Source organism: Anabrus simplex, chromosome 1 (assembly GCF_040414725.1).
Source record: "Anabrus simplex isolate iqAnaSimp1 chromosome 1, ASM4041472v1, whole genome shotgun sequence".
Lineage (NCBI taxonomy): Eukaryota > Metazoa > Arthropoda > Insecta > Orthoptera > Tettigoniidae > Anabrus > Anabrus simplex.
Window position 1 is genome coordinate 912,253,531 of NC_090265.1, and position 25,762 is coordinate 912,279,292.

Genomic DNA, 25,762 nt, shown 5'->3' on the forward strand with positions numbered 1-25,762 from the left:
GAAGTTTTGATGATATTTTTTCTCTCTCCAATTTGATTATTAGTGACGGGCAGAACTGAATACAATGCGTTCAAGAACTTTCGAGAATCGATACTTACATTCAAAACCATATTCTCGAGTTCAACATAACCTTTAAAAGTCAATGTAGGCCTAATTTATGCAGTAAAAGATTTCCATCAACTGACTATTAACTGTATACTGGTGACCAAATTAAAATGTAAGATTAAAAGAAGGGATTTTGCTATCAGGTTGGGTGCTTTTGTACCTAATGCGCTTTATTTTATTAGATTAGAGAATTAAAAAATACTTATGGTCGATTGTTGGCGTTACTGGTATTAAATTTTTCGAAGAGCTTGCCTGATCAAAGTTGCTGAACTGAAAGAAGTATTCATGGGAAACTGACAAAGTTTTCCTGGTAAAACTGAATGTAAAGTTTCAAGATTTTTAAGCCTTGTACCGGTAATTCATTTTTGAACTTGCCTGCCTCTCACCCGGAGGGCCCAGGTTTGATTCCCGGCCAGGTCACGCATTTTTACTGCATATGAGGGCTGGTTCCAGGTTCACTCATTCTACAATTACCTTTAATTGAGGAACTATCGAATGGTGAGATGGCAACCTCGGTCTAGAGAACCAGGAATAACGGCGAGTGGATTCGTAACACTGACCATGTGTCACCTCGTAATCTGCAGGCTTTGAAGATGAGCAGCAGTTGCTTGGTAGGTGGAAGGTCCACTGGGACTGTAGTTTGGTTTGGTTAAGGAGTGTTTGTAAGATTATAATAATACATTTTTCATTTTTGTGACATTTAGCCAAATTGTTGATGTTTCATTCGTTCCTGGATTTTCCTGTTTTCCCGTACTGTACGTGGTCGCTCCAAAAAGGGAGAATCGAGATTCCACTGTAGTTCCTCAACTTACTTAAAAACTCATTACACTTAATCCTCCACACACATAAAAGTAGTGAAATACTAACCTGGAACTGGCCAATAAAATCCAACAGCCGTAGAGACAAACTTCTGCTGGAAGCAGTGAGACGATCAAGACTTTCCTGTTTCCACAGTCCCTCTGTGATGATGGCATCACATATCCTCATATTAGCCTCAGCATCAAACAATGGCACTCCAAAACAGCAGTCTAACAATGTCCACTTATCGTCTTCTGGACTTCCTCTTAAACTTAAGTTTCCTACCTTCTTAGTGATGTTCGTTTCTCCACTGCACTTAACACTTCCTACCAAACTGTTCAGTTCCTCTTCTAAAATATCTACACAATCCTGGCTTGTAAAACCATTGACAGGACTTGATGTAGTTGTAGAGGCATTAGCAGTGACCCAAGCTTCGACCATACTGTTACTATTTGCAGAAGGGGTTGAAACCAACATGCCAACCTCTTCTCTTAAACTTAGGCCATGTGGATGATGAGTAACAGCATTGTTCAAGTTTACCATTGTGATGAACCCACAATTATTACGGAGATCTATAGTGTCCTTAAGTTTCTGAATGGCAGGATGACAACTCCAGTTTATCTTTAAACCATTTTTTTCTGTAAAAACAAGTCAAACACACACACATAAAGCACAACAATAAGAAAAAAGAAATAAAATTACAGTAATAGTTGGCATCTGCATACATGCATAAATATGAAATCAAATGTAGTGTTTAACATGGAAAGAATTTAAGACAATCTAAATCACTATTTGTTTGTGGGCTGTATTTCCAATTTTAAGACCAATGATTCTTATGTAAAACTCTGAACCACCTAGATGTTTTTCTGACAAGGGAGTTAATAATAATAACAAAAATTTTAAAAAATCACAAATGGCAAGTTAACCAAAAGGAAAGACCAAAGAAGAAGACTGGAACTACCTAGTCTGAAGACAGAAAGAAGCCTACAGTAAAAGAATGAAAGAAATATGGGCACAAAGGAAGGCAAATGTACACCTCTAAGCATTTTGCATAGTTCTAATGGGTGTATTCGCAATTAACAACAACAACAACGACGATGATGATAAACAATTGTTATTGCTACTAACCTTGTCTTGTATCAGAATGAGGAGTAAAAGGAAATGGCACCAGAGTGGTTTCAGATCCACGGTTAACTCCGTATGCCTGGAAAACAAACAAAAACAAAATGAACAATGAAGTAAATAAAAACAAAAGTGTAAGAGACTGACATAAAGTATATTCTCATTAACAACAAACATTGACTTTGTACTTGTACCTCCATGACATATTGCTTTTGCTCACTTGATTCTTGAAATAACTCTGATATTTAAAATAATATTATTTTTACTGTTCATTTCCCAATACCCCTGGTTGCAGTACATGACCAAATCAAATCTGAAAGTAGCTTCCTACATTACTGCATTACACAACACCCAATTTAACACTTCCAGCTGAAAGCTGTTCCAATAAGGATTCTGCATATATCTTTAATTAAGTCAGTTACTCTTCCACTCTTCAAATTAGAACATACAGCAGATGCAGTAGTTCTGACAGGTTCTGAAGGATCCAAACAGCATGACTTGAAGTGTACCAAATGGTTTCACTGAAAAGGGAAAGGTCTTAATTTTTATAATAGAATTCTCATGAAAATGCACACAACAACAACTTGGTAATCAATCCTACATACAATGGCCAATCTTGCATGGCTAACCAACATGGAGACAGTTATTCGTTACACTAAACCAGTGGATTTAAAAAGGATAAGACATGATACGACATAGGACCTTAAAGAAGTTCAAATAAACTTGGATCATGCGAGTAATATTTAAATTATAATCAGGAGAGAATAACCACAAAGGGATCCATAATGTATGACAATACAGTTCTGATTATTGTAGACTTCAGGAATAATAAAGCATCCGGACAGGATAGAATTCTGTATGAAAAGCTATAAAATGTAGGTATACAGCTAATTTGAAGAGTAGAAGAGCAAATGACTTAATTAAAGATATATGCAATTCTTAAACCATGCCTAGTATTTGGAAGGAGCCTGTTGTAGTTTACATATTACAACTAGCGTATGTACCCGTTCTTTGCACGGGAATTGGTAATCGATTTCATGATTCCTTCATGAATTTATGCAAAGTTACATGCCTGTATTCAAACATTTAATAAGGCATGTTAAACCTATGCTGATTCCTCCCCGTGGTGCCCCTGGATAGGTACAGGTAACTGTGTTGCCAGTACTGAACTGAATGTCAGCTTTTGGTTGCCAGACTATCACTTGTGACCTCCTGGCTAATAGTACACGAAACGAATGATACTAGCTCTTTTCAGAGCCAATCTGGAAAGCCCTTGCCTTGCTAACTGTTCTGAGAGGCCTTCAAATCAACATTGAAGGAATCAGTAGATCCAAACTGGCATCGGAAAATAATGTTGAGGTAATATGCATTCAGGAAACTCATGCCTCTGATCACTCAGCTTCGTTCAAGAGGAAACATTCCTGGATACAAGTTACTGGGAACTACTTATAATCAGTCTTATGGAACTGCAACCTTTGTTCGAAATTCCATCGCCTGCTCTTATTTAGTCTCAGCTAATTCTGATGCAGGCATTTTCAACATCATTACAAAAGTTAATGATGTATCAATCATAATATTTATAAACCTCCAGGAATTCAGTGGCCTAACAATGTTCTTCAAACACTCACCCATCCATCTATTTGAGTGATTTCAATAGTCATCATACTCTGTGGGGTTATAGATATAGTGATGAGTGTGGAGAAAAACTTATAGAGTGGGCAGAGCTTTGTAACATGCAACTGATTTTCAATCCAAAAGACAAACGTACATTCAAGTCAGGAAGATGGGACTCACAAATCAATCCTGACTTGTGCTTTGCTTCATATGGTCATCAGGGATCCAGCTTACCTGTGTTTTGGAAAGTTCTTATGAACTTTCCACATAGTCAACATTGACCTGTCCTTCTGGAAATTGGAATGCAAATTCCTATTATAAGATCTTCTTCACTCCCTCGTTGGAACTTTAGTATAGCTAGTTGGGAGAGCTATTCAGCTGATCTTGACAGTACCATACGATGGATTCCTCCTGAAGTTAGTAACTACTCTAGGTTTGTAAAAGCTATTCTTATATGTGCTAAAAGACATATTGCCTGTGGAGTGAGAAAGGACTTTATTCCAGGTTGGGATGAGGCTTGTGAAGTACTTTATGAGGATTTCCAGAGGAGTGGTGAAAAAGATGTAGCTGACGAGCTCCTTCATAAACTAGATGAAGCCAGACGAAGCAGATGGAAGGAAACCATGGATACACTGGTCTTCAGACATTCAAGTAGAAAAGCTTGAAGCCTTCTAAAGAAGCTAGGAAGAATACTTCACAGTCCCCAGCTGAAACAGAGGTTTCACCTAATCATGCTGCCAGTCGCATTGCCAGTTTGTCCAAATCCAAGGCAGACAAATTACACAAAAGGTTTATAAAAAATGAACTGTTTCATTTGAGAAACCAGTACACTACCACTTCCAACATTTCTGCTCCTTTTACTGAGCAAGAGCTTTTGCTTGCCCTAAATGAATTGAAAAATGGAAAATCCCCAGGTTTTGATGGTATACATCCAGAATTTTTGAAGCACTGTGGAAAAAATATAAGGAACTGGTTAGTGCAGTTTTTCTCAAACATACTCTGAACAAGTCAACTTCCTTCAGAGTTTAAACCAACTAAGATACTAGCTATCTTAAAACCTGGTAAACCTACGGATTCTGTCGAAAGCTATAGACCAATTGCCTTAATGAGTGTCTGCTTTAAGCTCTTGGAACGGCTTATCTACAATAGAATAAGTCCTCTAATTTTTAAAATCATTCCAATCGAACAAGCTGGTTTTAGACCTCAACGTAGTTGTGAAGATCAGGTGCTTGCTCTGACAACACATATTGTGACACGTTTTGAAAAGCAATTAAAGAGTGGAGCAGTGTTTATTGATCTAACAGCTGCATACGATACAGTGTGGAGAGAAAGTATTGTGTATAAGTTCTTTAAAATGTCGCATCTGATTAACAATATGTTCTCAAATAGAATTATCCAGGTAGTCATGCATACATCATCATCATCATCATCATCATCATCATCATCATCATCATCATCATCATCGGTTTGCCCTTCCAGCGAGCCAGGTAGGGTGTTTGAAAACGAGCGTCTTCCAAAGTTGCCTATTCAAAAACATTTCGTTGTCCAAGACAGATTCCCAATTCCATCCTCTTCTCTCCACGTCTTCCCTCAGTTGGTCCATCCATCTTCATGCATACAAATCACAGCAAAATAAAGGTACTTAACAATGGTCTACCTCAAGGATCTGTTCTTTCTCCATTCCTGTTTAACCTGTATATTGCAGACGTACCTGTAACGAGCTCTTGTCAATTTGCTTATGCCGACGATCTGGCAATAATTAGTCAGCATGTGGATGCTAATGTGATAGAGAGAACTTTAAATGCAGACCTGGATGTTCTGTGCACATACTTCAAAAAGTGGTGCTTGAAACCAAGCCCTAGTAAAACGGAAACCTGCTTCTTCCATTTAAATAACCAGCAAGCGAATATCACCTTGAAAGTGTCACTTAATGGAAGTCTTCTCCCTCACAATGCCAACCCCAAATATCTTGGAGTTGCTCTCGACCGAACGCTATCATACAGGAAACATCTAACCAACCCAGCAGCCAAATTAAGGTCACGCAACAACATATCCACAAACTTGCTGGCTTCACATGGGGAGCTTCTGCATCTACTTTGCGTACTTCAGCTATGGCGCTGGTGCTTACCACAGCTGAGTACTGTTCTTCAGTTTGGATCAACAGCTCTCATGCTAAAAAGTTGGACACGTTCCTGAATGAAACAGTGCGTGTCATAAGTGGCACAGTACAATCTACTCCTCTTTTCTGGTTGCCAGTGTTCAGCCACACAGAACCTCCTATAATTAGAAGATTGGTTAGAGAATACAACAAGATATTAACCAATCCTGATCTCCCCATCCATGTAGATGTTAACGTCAGATTCAGCCGCCTCAAATCAAGATCTCCTCCTATTCAAACAGCATAGGAATTTGTTAGGAGGAATTTCAATCCAAACACTGATTGGCAACAAGAATGGAACAGCATAGCTCCGACTCAATGGCAGACATTGTTCAATTATAAGAATCTTCCAGCTGGCTTTGATTTGCCCTGCAAGACATGGGTATCCCTCAACAGAGTCTGTACTAACCACGGGAGATGTGGATCAATGATGTTTAAGTGGGGTATGAGATCTTCTCCAGCCTGTGACTATGGTGCAGTTAAGCAGACTAACGACCATATTGTCACTGAATGCATTGGAAGGGCATTTGCTGGATCCAGTCAGGTCTTTGTAGTGGCTTCTGCTGAGGCCATTCAATGGCTAGAGAATTTAGATCTAACTCTTTGAACTCTTTTGCTTGCATGATTGTTTTCAATGTTATAATGTGTATATCTTCTAATTATATATATAATGTTTTGTACTTACTGTTCATGTATATTTAATCTTTGTATTATTTTGTGTACGTTACCATATGCTAATAATAATAATAATAATAATAATAATAATAATAATAATAACAACAACAACAACCGATATTCTTCTACGAAAGCACGTGGCAGTAACGTGAAGTATGATAAAGCTGAACAAAGTGGAGACAGAATGGGGTAGATCACAGATTTTATTGAACGATACAGTTCCTGGTCGGAAGTTGTGCATAATTCTTCCTATTTCTTGGTTACATATTGTTGTTCATCTGAAACCAGGAGTGGCACTGGCTGAAGACTCATAAAACTAATCTGTTCTATCGAAAAGAGTAAAATGGCTCTTTAGTTAAACCATTTAACCCAACATGAAATGACATGGCAACCTGTAAAACAGTCCATTAATAATAGCTCCCTAGTTATCCTCCTATTAAAAAGGTGCACATGAGAAAAAACATTTTTAGAAATTGATTTCCATTAAGGCCGGTAGTTTTCCATTAAGTTTGGCCATGTATATTTTGTGGGAGGGTAAAATCACTATTCTGACTTCCTATAAACTCCCAAACCAATCCGGAATTTAGAAATAATATTGGCCCTAATACCTACCCATGGACAGATATAAAGTTTGGTGAAAATATATAGAGTAGTTTCCCAGTTATAAGAACTCAACAAACGGAGGAACAGACAAATCGACAAAACAAGCTGAAAAAGTCTGTGCGAACTTAAGACTGAAAAACGGTACGTTAATGATATCTCCCTTATTAATCCTCATATTGAAATGATGCACATGAAAAAAAAGTTTTAGAAATTGATTTCCATTAAGGCAGGTAGATTTCCATTATGTTTGGTTGTGTATATTTTAGGGGAGTGCAAAATCAAGGTTTTGGTTTTGTATAAACCCCCAGTCAATTCAGGGTTTTAGAAACAATATTGGCCCTAAAACCTACCCAAGGACACGTTGATTCTAAATATGAAGTTTGCTAGAAATATATCCAGTAGTTTTCAAGTTATAAGTACTCAGACAAACAAACACCAAAGCTTAAAAATATTCAGATGGTCATTATTACACCTGAAATGGATAACTGAAGAAAAACTTTGCCAAAAAAGTCAGTGTACAGACACACGGTCATTACGATTTTATTTATATAGATAAGGAGATACATTTGACTGCAAGCACTACAGCTTTCCTTGATTCATCTTATAAAAATCTTTCAAAATTAATTTTTAAGTGATTACAATTATATGTCCAAAAATCATTGGAGATCATCAAGCTTCATGCCTAATAAGGTGTATAAAATGAAGTAAATTATCTGAAAATACTGGTAGTTTAAAAAAGATGTTTACATTCCATACGCAGATTTTGCCAAGGCTTCTGATAGCGGTTTAAGAGAAGAATCCTGGAAACAGTTCAATATCCTGAAAAGTTTATGTAGGCTATGCACTGACAATGCTAAATGCAGATCCGACGATGATGATGCTTGTTGTTTATAGGACATTGGCCCAAATGCAGAATTAAAACTGGATCTGATTTCAGCAAAAATGTTGATGTCAACACAGGAATTAAAGATGACAACGATCTCCAAACTTAACATTGTACTTGAAATTACCTTGAGAAAAGAGGTAAAAGCTTATAACTGTAGCAGGACATATCCTAGTGAGCCATTTTCAAGAAAATGTGGTATGCTAAAACCAGTCATCGTTGTTGGTGATAAGAAATATACTGATGCACAGTATTACATCGAACAGAGAATATAAAGGAGATCCGCTAGTTTGGATATCCTCATGTACAACTCATTTAGAGACCAACTGCACTGTAGTTAATTTGTAAAGGTTTTTTTTTTTTTTTTTTTTTGCTAGGGGCTTTACGTCGCATCGACACAGATAGGTCTTATGGCGACGATGGGATAGGAAAGGCCTAGGAGTTGGAAGGAAGCGGCCGTGGCCTTGATTAAGGTACAGCCCCAGCATTTGCCTGGTGTGAAAATGGGAAACCACGGAAAACCATTTTCAGGGCTGCCGATAGTGGGATTCGAACCTACTATCTCCCGGATGCAAGCTCACAGCCGCACGCCTCTACGCGCACGGCCAACTCGCCCGGTATTTGTAAAGGTTAATCACTAAGAAATTCAGATTTATCTAGACAAATAAAATAAAGAGTTTTGACAGTACTTTAGTCAGAATTAAAAAAATATGTGTCGATCATGTCCAGAATAAGAAGGAAATTCAATTTTTTAATTTTCATTATGTCTGACTGTATGCAAGTGCAACACGAGAAAACGAACAGAACTGAATGAAAATCAGTATTTCAGGTCAGAGGAAAAGGCACTAAAATCTACACTATAAATAACACTAGCCTGCAAATTTCAGCTTTGTGTTTATTGCCTAAAGTAAATAATGTAATTTTATATAATGTCAATGTGCTGAATCCAAATTTTCAATCCATTTACTTTTATTAAATCAAGTTTTTTCTTTTCCTTTTTTTAAAAATGGCTTTTAATGTCTTATATAATTATGTGAATTTCATCACAAACTTTATCATTTCACTTTCATATTTCAAATTTAAAAACAATATTTAAAAAACACAACTTGCTGAAATTATGTGCATGGTTGTTCATACATGTCACTAGTGTGTTTTTGCTTTATTTTGTCTTATTTACTTCACTACTGGGTGTATAAATTAGCACAATGTATAGAAAATGACAACACTTGCTTTTTAGTTTAGAAAATTCTCCTGCTTATCTTTCTTTTATGTCTGTCTTCAGGTATTTCATGCTTTAACATCCGATAATAATCAGTAAGCATACTGATGCTGCAGCATCCCTGGTATTTCCTTTTAAACTCCTGAGATTCATGAAAAATCATTCGCCTTGCTTTTTACCAAAGAAATTCCTAGATTTTCAAGGAAATACTCTAGGTGAGAAAACAGAAAATGAATTTTGATACTCATGTTACAACCAAGTTCCTTGTATGTTTCAAGCATGTTAGCCACAATGTTTTGGTAATAAGGATCCTTGTTGTTACCAATCAATTTTTGAAACAATTTCACAGAAAGGTATCCAGACTGCTTTCCACTTTTCAACTGCAGTGTTTTTAAGTGCTGCATCAGACATCAGGTTTCTTATATAAGGACTAACTTCCTTTTAATTTTGCTTCAGATAGCAGAGGAAATTTCTCACAGTTGTACTTGAAAGTCTCCTTCCTTATTTACAGCCTTTACAAATTGTTTCATTAAGTCAAGACTAACTTGGAAAGGTGGCAGCACACTCACAGGACTCCCAAGGCTTTGGCGTAGAACATTTTTGTACTGACTTGGAAATTTTCTCAAGGTGGCCAGTCTTTTGTAGTCTGGTGATCAACTCATGCTCTGCTATCCCACAGACAAAACAAGCATGGAAATTCGATAAAACCAGATTGTTGAACCATGAGCATGGTAAGAACTTTAAAATCACCACAAACTTGCCAGTTGAGTTCACTGTAGCTCATTTTGTTATATCTCAAGCCATCTCTTTTCAGTTTTGACTCGGCTAATTTATAATGGTTTGCTTCTTCAGTCTACCATATTTACTTGTGTATTATTGTGTATTACCCCCCCTCCCAACCCACTTTTTGAGATGAAGAAAATGAAAAACTAAATCTCGTACACAAGACACCCCCAACGTAATTCGTCAGAAAAGAACAACTATTCTGCTTTGAAGCGGGTACAAGTCTTATTGCAGCTCTGATGACATCACACAAATTTGTGAGTAGTTTACTCCGTATGACCCATGCAATGAAAATACACGTGGAAGTCATGCAGCACATCTGTGTTTCGTAGTTGAGAAATGTCCGCCTATGTAGCGTAGGCCTACTGCAGCTCTGATGACGTTACACAATAGATGAATAGTTTTGTGTCTGACCCGCGCATTGCAAGCATACATCAGTCATGTGCTAAGTCTGTATTTTGTAGTTAATGTCCGCCAGCGTAATGGTCAGCACAATTAGCTGCCATTCTCGGGAGCCTGAGTTTGATTCCCGGTACTGTACTGCCACAGAGCTGCACCACCCTGGGATGAAGAAAGGAGTTTTAGTTGAGAAATACTCACTGTTGTTGCTATTAATATAGCAGGCGAGATCATTAACAAAGTGATCGTTTAATATCTTGTAACTTGGGCCAATACAGGTATTTTTTGGAGAGAAATAAGTTTAAAACGTGATAAAAAATCTATCTAATTATAACGATTGTTTTACTCGCCAACGAACCTAACAAATAATAATATTGATTTTATGTCCCCACTTTTAACGAATTTCGGAGATGCCACACAGAACATACTAGGACCGTTTAATATTTATTTATTTATTTATTTATTTATTTATTTATTTATTTATGACACATGTCTGTAACAGAGTTGGACTCCAATTATAACAGACATTACAAAGTATAGTAATTTTGTAATGCATGTAGTAATGTATTAATAAAGAAATGGAGACAACGAACATTGAAATGAAACATTATAATAAAGCGCATCACCGTCTCACCTGCAGATATTCATAAATGCGGCAAACTTTCCTGTTATTTATTTTTATTCTTTCTGCCGTGGAACTTTTGGCACTATCCGGGAGATAGCATACCTAACCTAAACAACACAGTCTCTCTTATCTCATTTACATCTGTTTAGGTAAATCCTGATGTGATAAATGTAGAGAACAAGCATGAAATATACTTCAAAATAAGGATATGGCTTTCAACAGCAGCAGTTATCAAAAGAATGCTTCCAGTAATTATGGTATGTATTATATTAGGAAGTACAACTTGCACTTGTAACATACGCTAGTTATCAGCTGGTGGTTTGGCACGCTTTCAACAGCACGGCTTTATTCGGAAGGAGTGACTTCTGCTACATATACAGCAACTGGGAATATCAGAGACCATCTCCAGAAACCATCTGGGAATAGATTCACATTGTTTGGAATCTATAGTCAGGAACAAAATTATTTTTAAAAGATTGAAAAAGCCAGGACCTCGAATCCTCTCGACTGGAGTGCATGGCTGACAAGATGGCAGTGAAGATGACGTCACTTGGAATGACAACACGCCGGTAAGAGGGAAGTTGGCAGCGCAAGACGATCATTCATATGAAAGCAGTGATCAGGTTTACTGTGTGGCAGGCCTACTACTCAACTGACAGAGACAAATTACTGGCCATTAACTCAATGACCAGTACTGCCGTCTATTTACGGCAGTGTTGCGCGTGGCCCACGGGACTACTACCGTCTATTTACATTTTCGAAGTTTGCGCCTAAACAGTACCGCAGGCTATTCACGTTTCATGTTGAATGTCTGAAATTGTTTCCTGACATCATACTGGTGGGTTTTCAGAACAAAGTTGGGGGATGTTTGACGTGTTCAGCGAACTTTATTCTGTATTTTATCACATCTCGTATGTTCTGTGAGTGCATTGCATTCCTAGACAATACACATTATTTTTATTTCCCTAATCTCTGATTTCCATAGAAACAAATACTCTCCAATAGTAAGCAAATACACGTGGTAATGGTGGGATCGAATCGAGGATGCGAACTTGCTCCGCAAGATATAAATAATATTTTGACTAACGAGGAGTCTGATGATGAAATTGATATTAATGATAGTGATACTGAGATGAGAGTGAAATTGGCTATTCCTCAGAAGACAATAACACAGAAATTGAGGACAAAGTGCAGAGCCCCGCTGTCGCAAAGAAGGCAAAACCATCAGCTGTTCAAACCGATGGAAGAAAGTGGAGTTCTGTACGCAGGTTTCTTCCTACACTTTCTGCTTATTTTGATTCTTCAAATTCAGGGGTTAGTGGTAATCTTCATTTGAATGATAATGACAATAATTCAAGACTTGAAGTGTCGATTTTCAAAGAAGTTTTTGATCTAATATTATGAAATTCATAGTGTCAGAAATGAACAAGTATTACTCATTTGTTACAGAAAATACAGACGAAAAAGGAAAAGTCGAAGTTACATAAGTGGCAAGGCATAACAAAACAGGCAACTGTTTTGTTGGTGGGCCATATGAAGAAAAACAGGATGAAAGACTATTGACCATCAAATAAAATGATCGAAACTCTGATGTTCAATAAAGTGACCTCTCTCGACAATTTCTCCCTCATTCTAAGGCTGCTTCACTTTTCTGAAAACAATCTACAACCCCCAGGAGACACACTTTACAAAATTAGGCCTATAATAAACTATTTCAGAGAGAAATTCTATCTATATTCTGTCCTGTTCAAAATATCTGTACTGATGAGAGCCTAGTTGCTTGGAAAGGTCACCTAAAATGGAAACAATACACTCCCTCAAAGTGCCACAGGTTTGGTATAAAGATGTTTATACTTTGCGACTGTGATACTGAGTTTATCCTTGATTTTATTGTTTATACTGGAAAGGATACGGATATTGAACACGATGAAAAACTCGAGTGTCTGGGTCAGTACGATACCCTAAAGATATTTTGATAGGTGAAACTATTGTAAAATCAAGTCAGTGTGTTGTAAAGGATACAAACTTGATCACATATAGAGAATAATTATGTTATTGTCAATTTTATTATCAATTTTACTATTCCTTTCATGATTTTGAGAAAAATATTTTCTACACCACTGATTTCAATTGAAGGTATCAGTTATGTAACATAAGTGTAAATTATGTAAATGTATTAAGAGAAAAGTTAGAAACAAAATAACTTAAAATTAAGAATTCAAAATTATCAAGAAAAAACTCACTCCTGGTAGCCTGTGAGTGTATTGTATGATGGCGCACACATTCGCTGTCATCTTGATGGCCTCTCTCCATTCCGCACAGGATAAGCCTCAGTGATCCCTTATCCATTTGCTCCCTGGCGTGTATTCCTACAAGAGTCCAACATCTGTTCCTTTGTGCAGGGTTTAATATGAAGTGAGACAAATCTTCGTAGCGAGTTTTGACGACCATATGCCCTTCCTGACACCAACCTCATCAGAGGAATTAATGAGATGAAAACGGATGACGTGATATGAGTACTAAAACTGACTATATTTATTTCATATGTAGGTCTTTTTTTATTAATACAACTTCCCCCATGAGGAGGCTGCCACAAGGGCAAAGTATGTCGACTACATAGTATTTTGTCTTCTAAGTTACTGGTGAGTTTGCTAGTGTGCCAGATAGAAATAACCATCACAAGGCTCAGGAATAAATTAGTGTTATTTGCTTTACATCCCACTAAGTACTTTTACGGTTTTCGGAGACGCCGAGGTGCTGGAATTTAGTCCCGCAGGAGTTCTTTTACGTGCCAGTAAATCTACCCACACGAGGCTGATATATTTGAGCACCTTCAAATACCACCGGATTGAGCCAGGATCAAACCTGCCAAGTTGGGGTCAGAAAACCAGCGCCTCAACCGTCTGAGCCACTCTGCCCGGCAGGAGGAATAAATTTGGAATGAATCTGGAGTGTGGCATGATGTATGGTTCTTCAAATGATATACAGATGATTGCGAGTATGGTTATTGAACCTCGTATTGCAGCAATAGCGATGTAGTGAAGTCGTGTCCGGTTGAGACCGAGAGAATCCCATAGCTGTAAAATAAATTTAGGGATTGTGTCTCGAGCTCCGATCATGAGTCCATGAACGGAAATATTGTCCAGGTGAAATAAGTCTTTATAGTAGTTCACGGTTGGCTGGTAAATAGACTTCTTCTCGGCGTCCACCTCTTCAGCCTGGTCAACGTGTGACTCGAAGCGTATTGTGGGATCTAAGATTATCCTTGCTTGCTATCTGGTTGAAAGGCTATCATGTCGATACGCCTGTTACTCCCATCGGTAGCTAGGCCAGAAACCTCTTCATGCACCGTGAAACTGTGATCCCTCAGCGAGGTCGCGATCATGTGTCGTATTGTATGATGGCGCACACATTCGCTGTCATCTTGATGGCCTCTCTCCATTCCGCACAGGATAAGCCTCAGTGATCCCTTATCCATTTGCTCCCTGGCGTGTATTCCTACAAGAGTCCAACATCTGTTCCTTTGTGCGGCAGCTTCGCCCATGACTGAACTTCTCTGTCTCGTAGTATCTGTCGGATCTTCCTTACATTGGGAAGATGACGGCTTTTGGACATAACTTGATCATTCATTTCTATGTCTAGATCTTGCAAACGAATTGTACGTTCTAGCTTCAAGTTCCTAGTTGCATTAATGTAGCTGTTATTTACAAGCGTTCATTTATTATAGATGTTAATATGCTGTAGTTTGGCTTTCCAAGTGGCGCAAAACAAACCGAGGCTTTTATACTTCCTTTCGGTGTACACCACGTGATCTGGAACGTCTGCTGATAGTTTTAATAATTCTTTAGTTCCACTCTTTAATATTTTATCCGCATCTGATAGAAAAGTTTGAGGGATCTTGTTTAGGGGAGTAACTTGGAGTGGGTAAATAAGAGTAGGTGATATTGAACTATTTAATATTGAAAATTTCTGGTCGGATTGCAACAATGGTGAGCTAACAAGGGTGTCAATCTTGTTTCGCGTCTTGTAAAGTATGGCTTATGGATCCAGTTTAAGTTCATTAATGATGTTCACACCTAAGTAACAAATTGCACTTCCGTTGCACTGTGATTTAATTTCACAGTCGTCATTTATGATGATGTTCTCCTCCGTTAGCTGACCTTTCTTGATAGAAAGACAAGCTGATTTTGAAGTGCTGGTGTCCAGGCTGAGTTTCTTAAATCTTTCTATGGTGATCCTGCCTAGTTCGGCAGCAGGTTCAGTGTTTTTCCCAAATATTACCGTATCGTTGGCAAAACACTTTATAGTGATGTTAGGCTGCTCGTTTGCAATCGAGCACCGTAATTCCCTGCTAAAGAATCTTCAAATAGCTATTCCACAATATTATTGGTAACGATGTTAAATAATGTGGTGACACCTTGAAGCACACCGCGATTAATTTTGATGGGTTTTGTTCCCTGTTTTCGGGTCTGTATCTGTGTAACATTTCCATCTTGTAGAGCAATTAGCAGCCTCGTCAGTTTATGGGGCACTCCGACAGACTCCAATGTGCTCTGGAGGTGCGCATGTCCGACGTTATCGTAAGCTTTTAGAATGTTCAGAAATATAATGCATGCAACGTTCTTTTCTTGCCTAGTGTGCTGTAAAACGGCTTCCAAAATTGAAGTATTTATGTTAGTACCAGGAGTACTGGTGAAACACAATGTAGTTCTGAAGCTGTTTGTCAAGAACTTTCTCGATGACTCGTCTAATAACTGAGCATATAGTAATTGGACGTCTGTTTCTGGGATCATTTACATCACCTCCTTTATGAACCAGAATTGTATGGCTTTCTTGAAAGTTGATGGTACTAACCCTGTTGTTAGCATTCTAGTGGCGATGATTGCGATTATCTCTGAAATCTTGCTGTTTTTAATAGCCCCCGGATGATTACATGGTCAGGACCGTTTGCAGTGTCTATCTTGATTTTCTGTGTTGCCTGAACAATGTCTTCTTTACGTAGATATGACCAGATTGTATATGTCGTTAGTCTCCACGAGTTCACTCTCGGTGCCTTTTTTAGGATATTCTGGTCTTTTGTGGTTGTTTGGCCTAGAAAATATGTCTGAAAAGTATGTGTGCAATACTTCTTCTTTCAGCCTGCAAATTGGTCGTTCGTTTGTAAACACGCTGCGTATGGCTTTTTGCCGCTAATTTTAATAGTAGAACTGAGTTAATTCATACACGTACTTCCTTTTTCTCTTCTCTCTTCCCCTTTTCGTTGATATTTCAGGGTTTGAAGAGGTCCTATATGAACGTTGGGCAGAGTTAAGCTGGCCTTTTCTTCTCAGTAAATAATATTTCTGAGTGGGGTGTTTCGGCCCGGGAAGAATATGTGATACCGAAGCTAAGAATTGGACAAAGTCATTAACAGCATTGTCGAAGTCGTCGTCTGTTAGGTTTTCAGAAAACTTTGATTTCCATTTAATCAGACCATGGTTGTACTCATCCACACAGGAATTGGCACATCAGGCACATGGGGCACGGGTAAAATGGCTGACTGATAAATGATTTGCTTTCTAAATTTAGAATATGTACCCCTTCACATTACACAAACAGAAGTAGCAGTCATTACTATGGTTTGACTGCTCTCTCCAAACCATATGTACTCCAAAAGATAGTGACAGTCCTCTGCTGTTGATCCAATGATGAAATTCTTCCAAGCTTTACTTTGGTCTCCAAGTTCAATTTCAAAATAAGCACGATATAATCTTTTCACTATATCACTACATCTGTAATATTACATCTGTACATACATCTGTAATATTACTCCTCTGCTTAGGCAATGTGTATTTCGAGTCATAAGTCATGGCAATTATTTTTTTTCTCGTGAACACGGAAAATCTAAGATATGCATTTGGAAACGTACGAAATGTTGGACAGGCAATTTTAATGACAGTGCAGACCTTTGTTTCGGTTTAATTGGTGGCTAAACAGTCAAGTCATATCACAAAACAGATAGCACAATTGGTTTTCAATTTGGAGAGATCTACAAATTTGGTCCTATGACATATTGTTGTATTTTGTATGTTAGATAGAGTTGCATTTCTCAATTTTAAGTTAATTTTGTACTTTTTGACAAATATATTTTATTGTTTGGCACATTATAGGAAATTCAGTGTGTACTTATAAACATGCTCATGCTTATCTATCTCTATAAATAAAGTTGTAGTTCTCCTATCTGGCTGTCTTCAGTTATAATCCTATTTTCTATTAATTTCAACTTTCTTTACTGTAATACTTTCTTCCTTAATTACTCCGTATGTATGCGAGTATTAATCCAGAAACCTGGACACTATTTCCTTTCAGAAAAAATTCCAAGCCATTCAAATATATAACTTTTTGGCCCCGGAACATATCGAAATATGGAGGCAATTTCAATGATGGTGCAGACCTTCGTTTCAGGTCAATTGGTGGCTAAACGATAAGCCGTATCACAAAACCGATAGTACAATCGGTTTTCAATTTGGAGAGATCTACAACTTTGGTCCTATGACATATTTTTGTATGTCAATCCCTTGTACATTAGATAGAGCTGCATTTCTCAATTTTAAGTTAATTTTGTACTTTAAAAAAAAAACGTATATCTTAATATTTGGCACACTTATAGGAAAGATACAATCATCAAATTTGGTGCGCACTTTGACACGATCAGTGGTCATATGTTAGCCTAATTTTATCATACCTGCCAACTTTACAAAACCAAAAATCGGGAGATGTTGATATGAAAATCAGGAAAAGTCAGGAGATACAATTGGTCAAAACTGCTTATTTCACATGCCGTGCACAATACACGAGTACTATGGTATATATTATAACTTTTACTGTCTCAAAACCCGACTGTTGCTATATGAGGCTACAAGGCTAAAAATTACACATCTCTATCCTCTCACAGGAAGTATGTGAGTGAGATGATTTTTCTCTGATAAGACTTCTGAAAATAGTATGAACTCATGCTCCACATGTGTGAATCAGTCATGCGCTTAGATGTCATTGCTTAGCAAATGCATAGATTAATACATTGCATCATGTACCCGTGCAATTATGCGAAGCGCAATGCTATTTTTATCAAGTAATAAAATAAAATTTGCCAGAATCTTCTCCAAATGGCTCCTAAAATCTCTAGCAAAGTCACTAGTCGCTATCTTTAAAATTCTGTCAATAAATTACTAAAACAGACTCCAAATCTAGTGACTAGTCTCTAGAATCGACTAGACTGATATGAAGGAACACGAACATAGCACGCGAGAACGAGAGATTTACAATCGATATACGTGTCACGGCATACAAGATTCAATAAACATCACACATTTGCGCACAATTCTTGTATTAATAAACGTCAATATTTGATTTGAAAGCTGCCAATGAGCGAAGGACTTCTGGACACTGGCGCACAGAGTCGAAATGGCGGGATTTGAAAACAAATGTTTGAAGTTCACCAAAAAATAAACTAAAACCGGGAGAAATAATAGAATAATCAGGAGGCGAAAAAAACTGTCGAAAATCGGGAGTCTCCCGCCTAAATCAGGAGAGTTGGCAGGTATGTTTTATGATTTCAGCTGCCACATACAGTATGTATCCGAAAAATAAAGTAATGTGTGAAAACTGTATCCAAATTTCACCCCATTTAATGTTTCTAACTCAATCTAATAATGTTAATTAATGTTATTTGCTTTACATCCCACTAACTACTTTAACGGTTCTTGGAGATGCCGAGGTGCTGGAATTTAGTCCCGCAGGAGTTCTTTTATGTGCCAGTAAATCTACCGATACGAGGCTGACATATCTGAGCACCTTCAAATACCACCGGACTGAGCCAGGATCGAACCTGCCAAGTTGGGGTCAGAAGACCAGCGCCTCAACCGTCTGAGCCACTCAGCCCAGCTCTAACTCAATCTATCCCATAAATATATGACATATGAGAAAATGTCATACGACTAACCATGTAGAACACCAGAAGAGGCATCAGACGGCGGAATTCATTTGTTGATATGATGTACCAATTCAAAGCAATGAAGGTCTACACTTATAAACGTGCCCATGCTTATCTATATAAAAGTTGTAGAGAGTCCGCTGTCTGTAATTTAATTTGTTTTGCGTATTTTTCAGATATTTATCCGATTTAGGTCAACTCATGACCATCAGTGGTTTTTAACTTTCGTGTCTGTTTGTCCATCTGTTACACAATCAAGGCTAAACGGCTGGATAGATCTCGACCAAATTTCATATATAGAGTACCTATTTTCTCGCGTAATTAATGCACCTTTATGATGAAAAAGGCAGGCAAAAACATTGGATGCATAAATTATTCGAGGAATTCAGATATTTGAAAGAAAATTTATAATTCATTTACATTTAAATGACACATCAAATATAATATACACGCAATTGGCTCAACTCATTTGCGGTTAATCGTCATTTGGCGTGAAATTCCGGCATGAGATTTTTTTTCTGAGAAGTCAAATAGGGTTCATCAGGTAAGTTGGACATGTGTGTCTGAAGTACCGACACTGGAAAATATTCTTTACGTTACGAGCTGACAATACAACCTGAAGTGAAATAAGCGTGTACTAATAAAAATACGATTCATGTAAGTACATAATAATGACATGCCAGCAAAAAACAGAAAACTGTCCAACACAAGAAAGGTTGGGCGTCGAAGGAGGGACCCCTGCTATATTTCCCCAAACTGTTCGTATCCAATCTTGTACAAGTGACGTGTCTATCCACCCTTGTTCTTGGATACGAATGTGGATCCCTCCTGGAAATTTTACTTTAGGCATTGGTTTTTGTTTTTGAACAACATAAGGTGAAAGCTTTCTGCCAGCACCTGTTACAGCAAGCATTGCAGTATATTGTTCTTTTTTCGCTTCAAGTAGCACGTACGATAACACTCGATATCCCTTTCTTATAGATTGATCGACTTTGTGGATAGATAGATAGATAGATAGATAGATAGATAGATAGATAGATAGATAGATAGATATATAGATAGATAAAGAATAGGTGAACCCTGCCTTCTCAGGGCTCCACACGTAGGTCTGTGAAGACCCTTTGTGTCCCTTAAACGGGTTTGCCTAGTCCAGCCCTAGTGCTCCTATAGAGGATACCAGTGTCCGGATGTTGACATTCCTGATGTCTTCCAGGCTCATGAATCGACTTTGTGGAATATGGAAACTGATTGGCGTCTGACCTGTGGTTCCTTCATTTTACGCTTCTTAATCACAAAGCGATGAAAATCAATTACTTTTTGGTTGAAATCATTCGGAATTTTGTGGCATAATGGTGTTCTTCAAAGAGAAAGTGCATTTCTCTTCATAAAATTAATCATCAAGCCTTCGCTAACCTTCAAATCCGAGACACTAATTCCATGTGCAGCAGCTATTTCTCATCCTTTAAAATACAGCATTTTGTGAGAAACGGCATATCCAATGTTGCATAATGAAATCACATAGGGTCCTCCCCTACTTTCGGAAACTTGCCACTTTTTGGTCCGCGATAAGTTTTGCAAGACTTGTTGGTCGCTTGATGTGCAATTCTCTGTTACCGCGGTAGCGCACGTTGCATTTTGCAACTGAATACTTGCGGCCCACTGCCCTATTCCTGTATGTTCCGGCGTAACTGATCACAGTGAGTTTATATGACGCAGTATTAGTTGAATACTTGCTCACTGTGGATTAACGAACAATTTTGAGATCAGAGAAAATGCATGTTCCGTACTCGAAACACTCGCAAAATGCATTTGTACCAGACTGGAAAAGAGGGCCACTAGTCACTTCTGCACTGATTCTCTCACTGAACTAGTGCAGTGGTATTTCCTACTGGCTGATAACAGCACGTTGCCCGGTATTTGGAATGCTCGGTTTTGCAATAGGAAGGCTGCTACCTGAGTAGTTGACAACTTTATTTCAAAACGCATCCAGAACTGCGTGATAAATGTTCGAAGAAGTGGATGCCTCAAATATGCGAACATTTTTCTCCACTTTGGACCCAAAAATATTGGGGTGCGTAAATTATGCAAGGGTGTTAATTACGCAAGAAAATACAGTATACTCATCCAGGGGAAGATTTAAATATGCATATGATTTAAGAATAACTGAATAGAATTATGGTTTATAGGGAAACAACAACAGTTTTCTTTCATTTTCTCTCATACAATTGATTTTCTATAATATCCGTGGACTATATATGAAACGTCGCTTCATATTAAACCACTTTTGTTATGTACATAATTTCGCTTGGTCACTGGATTCTCTTTCCTATGAGGGAAAATTCCAGGTTATTCAAATATATTACTTTTACGCCCCAGAAAATAGTGAAATATGCAGGCAATATATATAACGGTGCAGACCTTCGTTTCGTGGTACGTGCTTTCTAAATGGTAAGTTATTTCACAAAGTAGATTATAAAATCACTGCTCAATTTGAGGAGGACTTCAACTTTGGTCCTACTGTCTTATTTCGATTCCCTATACTTTAGATAGCGCAGCATTTCTTGATTATAATAAAATCTCTCCAGTTCAATTGTGACTGGCATTAAGAAATTGGGCCTGTCATTATAATGAAAACTATCCATCTCTATTGTGAATGACAGTTGGCAAGTAAGCCTGCCATTATTGTAGAAACTCCTGAACTTGATTGTGAATGGCAGTGGGAAATGTGGCCTGCCATTATCATAAAAATTTCCCCAATGTGCACCTTACATCGGAAACAAAGTACAGGGTCCTCCCCGTTTTGTTTCTGGGATAGAGCTAAGAGACATAATACCGTAGCAAAGCACGGGTACATTTGCTAGTTCTTTATTAATTTCCTACATCCTAACATTCTTAATCTTATTCTGCCAAGGAATCCTTTGCAATAAAGGGAGGAGAAATAGTAAATTTGAATCTTCCTCGCCTCATACAATTGTAAAGTAAAAACATTAAATTTTACTGTAGTAGAAAGGCTACCATACTTAAATGTATTGTCGTCTCAAAGCGGCCCGTGAGAGGACGTGTCATGACACGCCATCTAGGGGAATAATCTTGCCGAATGGAACAGCCTCTGTTCGGCGAAGAGGAGCTGCAGATGTGGGAGACTTACATTAGATATTAACAGCTGTAGCAGGTGGGAATGAGAGTGGATGCAATGCAAGCTTCACTGAAGAAATTCTACACTCATGTTCATAAAAAACAGAACACCTTGAAAAACTAGAGATGGGAAGTTCATATTCACAGGACATGTTCATTAGTGTGTTCTGCAGAAACGATTAGCATTTCAGTCACCTAGGTTCAGCATGTGTCCTGTTGCCTAGTAGGCACTGGGTCCTCCATGGGCACTGATAACTTGTTCCATACGTGATGGCATTGACGAGTATAAGTAGAGCCTTGCGCGGATATACAAAATATTATCCGCACCTGCTCCGCATCCGCACTTCCTTCATCCACACCCACATCCGCGGATATTGTAAATATTGAACTAATTACACCAAAGGTATTGAAATGGATAGATCTGTTAACATATTACAATAGCCTGATACCTGGGACCAGACCCCCTACAGTCGCAGGTTTATGAGGGATTTCACCTTGCGACAATTACCAACATATTGGGCGGTTTTCTTTTGGAACCTGTGCTACTTAGTTCCACTAATTGCAGGCAGGAGCCAGTTAGGGTTAGGTCAGATTTACGGCTTTATGGTCTCAAGGCTATTTATATATCACCATCCTCCCATATCAATGTCAAGGCTCGCCTAACCACAAGCAAAAAGAAGAGGATGCTTGAGTGAAAATCAATAAACTTCATTATTTAGAAATAACCAGCAAAATTTTCCGTACTGGCATACAGTTTGTATCCGCCAAAACACTAACTTCGCGGACATCCGCAGATATCTGCATCCGTGCAGGGCTCTATGTATAAGGCGCGAATGGTGTCCTGGGATATAGCCACCCATGCTGCATTCACCTGGTTCCACAGTTCAACTTTGGTGGTTGGCACTGGGTCACAGCGCCGCACCTGTTGTTTCACCATATCTCACACATTTTCGATTGGTGACAAGTCCGGTGATCGGGCGGGACAGGGATACAAGCTGACATGCTGTGACAACAAGACGGCACGTGTTCATGCAGCAACATGTGGTCACGCATTGTCCTGCTGAAATATGGCGTCTGGGGTGTCATGCAGAAAGGGTATGGCAATAGGTTGCAGGGTGTCATTCACGTAGGTCAAACTGGTCACAGTGCCCTGGACATACACCAACTGTGATTTGTGGTTGTATCCAATAGCACCCCACACCATAAGGCCTTGAGTGGGTGCTTTATGTCTTGTGCGAATGCAATCAATGTGATGCCTGTCCCCTGACGGCGGCAAACCAAAATGTGGCTATCAGTTTCAAACAAACAGAACCTGGATTCGTCTGAAAACACTATCTGCTCCCATTCTTGTCCCCAGTGACGTTGTTCCATACACCATTGCAGTCTAGCATGTTTATGCATATTAGTCAAAGGTAGGCAGAGAAGTGAACAACGCGCCGGTAACCCAGACTGTAATAAACGGCGACGGACTGTCACTCCTGATAGTGTACAATGTGTTACGCTGTTCCACTGTTACCATTCTGTATACACCCGTTGCACTGCCGATACACTTCGTTCCACACAAGCAGCAATTTCCCGGATTGATGCATCACGTTCTCTCATCCCAATAATGCGCCCTCTTTCAAACTCACTCATTTGACAGCACGGTTCTCGCATACGTCTGCGAGGCATCCTGCATGTATGCTCAAGTCACACTGATCCATTACCTTCGGTTTATAGCAACAACAAGAGCCGCAGACACATTTTACCAGTCGGTGGTGGTGCGCCGAGATATCGATGTGGACCTTGAACCTGAGGGCCGACATGGTTCAAATGCTAATCATTTCTTCAGAATATACTAATGCACATGTCCTGTGAATACTGTATGAACTTCCTATCTCTAGTCTTTCAAGGTGTTCTGGTTTTTATGTACATAGGTGGACTTATGTCCATCGATTGGGAGGTTTTTTTCTCATAACCAAATGTGCATACAACATGATGGTCAGGGAGAAGAGGAATTCAATGAAGTAGGCCTACTGTACAACTGAAAATTGGAAATGGTATGATACAGGGTTCTGGTGATAATACAGTAAGCTCCTGGTTATTTATGTGTTGGTTATCTGATTTGCAGGTTATTTGTGTATCCTAAAAAGATATTTTTAAAAATCACATAAATAAATACAGTGAATGTTATTTTTCTGCTTATGAACGAGCCTTTCACTAAGTTGAGTTGTTAAGAAACGTAGCTTCTGAGATAGCAATAGTGCCCAATGTGACTACAGAGCACCATGTCCTTTGTCATCAGTCTAGTGTCTCTGTGAAAATTAAAAATTTCTGTTGTTCATCAGTCTGTACAGTTTTCAGTGTAGTCTTGTCATGGCGGAAAATGGTTAAAATACTGTACTGTTTTATCAATAAAGCAAATGTTGCAGAGCAAAAAATCAAGAAGGGAGAGTCAACTGCTAGTAAGTTGGCGGCAGATCATAGGAATACTATACAAACTGCCAGTAACTTTACAAAAAGAAAAGTTGTAGGACTTTGTGAGGAATAGTAATGACAATGGAACTTCAAAAAGTAAAAGTTTAGTAAAGCCTACATAGAAGAATTAGATGTTGCATTTCTATGTCTGTGGTGAAAATAAGAATCAAGTTATTGAGTTTATTACAATTTCTGAGTCATTGGCAAACATTGTTCAGTCTCAGGAGAACTTAACTGATGGTATTTTTCAAGACATTCACAATATTCTCGGTGCTTGAATTAAGTGGCATTGTGAATAAGCCATATTGGCTCCAAAACGTTATCGGTAATAAGTCGCAAAAATAATGGGAAAATCATGGTGCAAATTCTGGGTTAAGAAAGAAAATATACGTTGGTTAATTCGAATATGAATGATAACGGTGTGGTTCATTACCCAGTTGAGTTCTTCAATTCTATTACTGCACCTGGCCTGCCAGCACATGAAATTACGTTAATAACAGGAGTGATAATAATGATTTTGAGGAACCTCAACGCACTGACATTTTGGAACAGTACTAGCCTAAGAGTAAGGATATTACACAGGAATATCATTGAGGCCCATATTTTAACAGGTACTGGAAGGGGTGAAACTATTTTGGTACAATGCTTACTCTCGAGTCTGGTTCTCTAACACTTTTCTCATACAAGCACCAGGCAATAAGACACAAAACATTGTTTATATCAAGGCTCTTCAATAGAAAGATATCTCTTTCACTAATAGAACAAACATCTTCAAGTTACCCAGTGGCACCCACAACGTATTTCACATTTTCTACACCTCTTGCACGTTTACAAAGCCTATCCTTTTACAAGTGAACCACCATATTCATACTTTCACTCCAGCTGTGAATCAAATTGCTTTTCTGCATTTACCTGAAACCACTGACATGGTCAACCTATTAAAGACAGGTACAATAGATAGCAGGAATATAAACTGGTATAATAGCTAGTAGGAATATCAATTGTGTTAACATGTACGATACTTTTTTAAATTATAATTTTCTGTAACATCTACATCATGAAATACTTGGTGAATTGATTTAGGCAATATAGTAAACAATTTTAATACAAGCACCAGTACTTAAGATTAGGTTGAGTCTAGTCAAATTATGCAGTAGATAGCTGCCTCTGTGGATCAGCGGTAGAGTGTCGGCCTCCGGATCCCAAGATAGCGG

At 38.3% G+C, this 25,762-nt stretch overlaps 1 protein-coding gene across 1 annotated transcript in view; it reads right to left on the minus strand.

Moving 5' to 3' along the window:
* Positions 1-25,762, minus strand: part of LOC136874726 (protein FAM91A1) — an 86,702-nt gene that overhangs the window by 8,233 nt on the left and 52,707 nt on the right. Inside the window, exons 11-12 of the mRNA XM_067148393.2 lie at positions 2,032-2,107; positions 973-1,541 (exon numbers count right to left, since the gene is read on the minus strand). Coding sequence (XP_067004494.2) covers positions 973-1,541; positions 2,032-2,107 — 645 coding nt within the window. The remainder of the gene's footprint in view (positions 1-972; positions 1,542-2,031; positions 2,108-25,762) is intronic.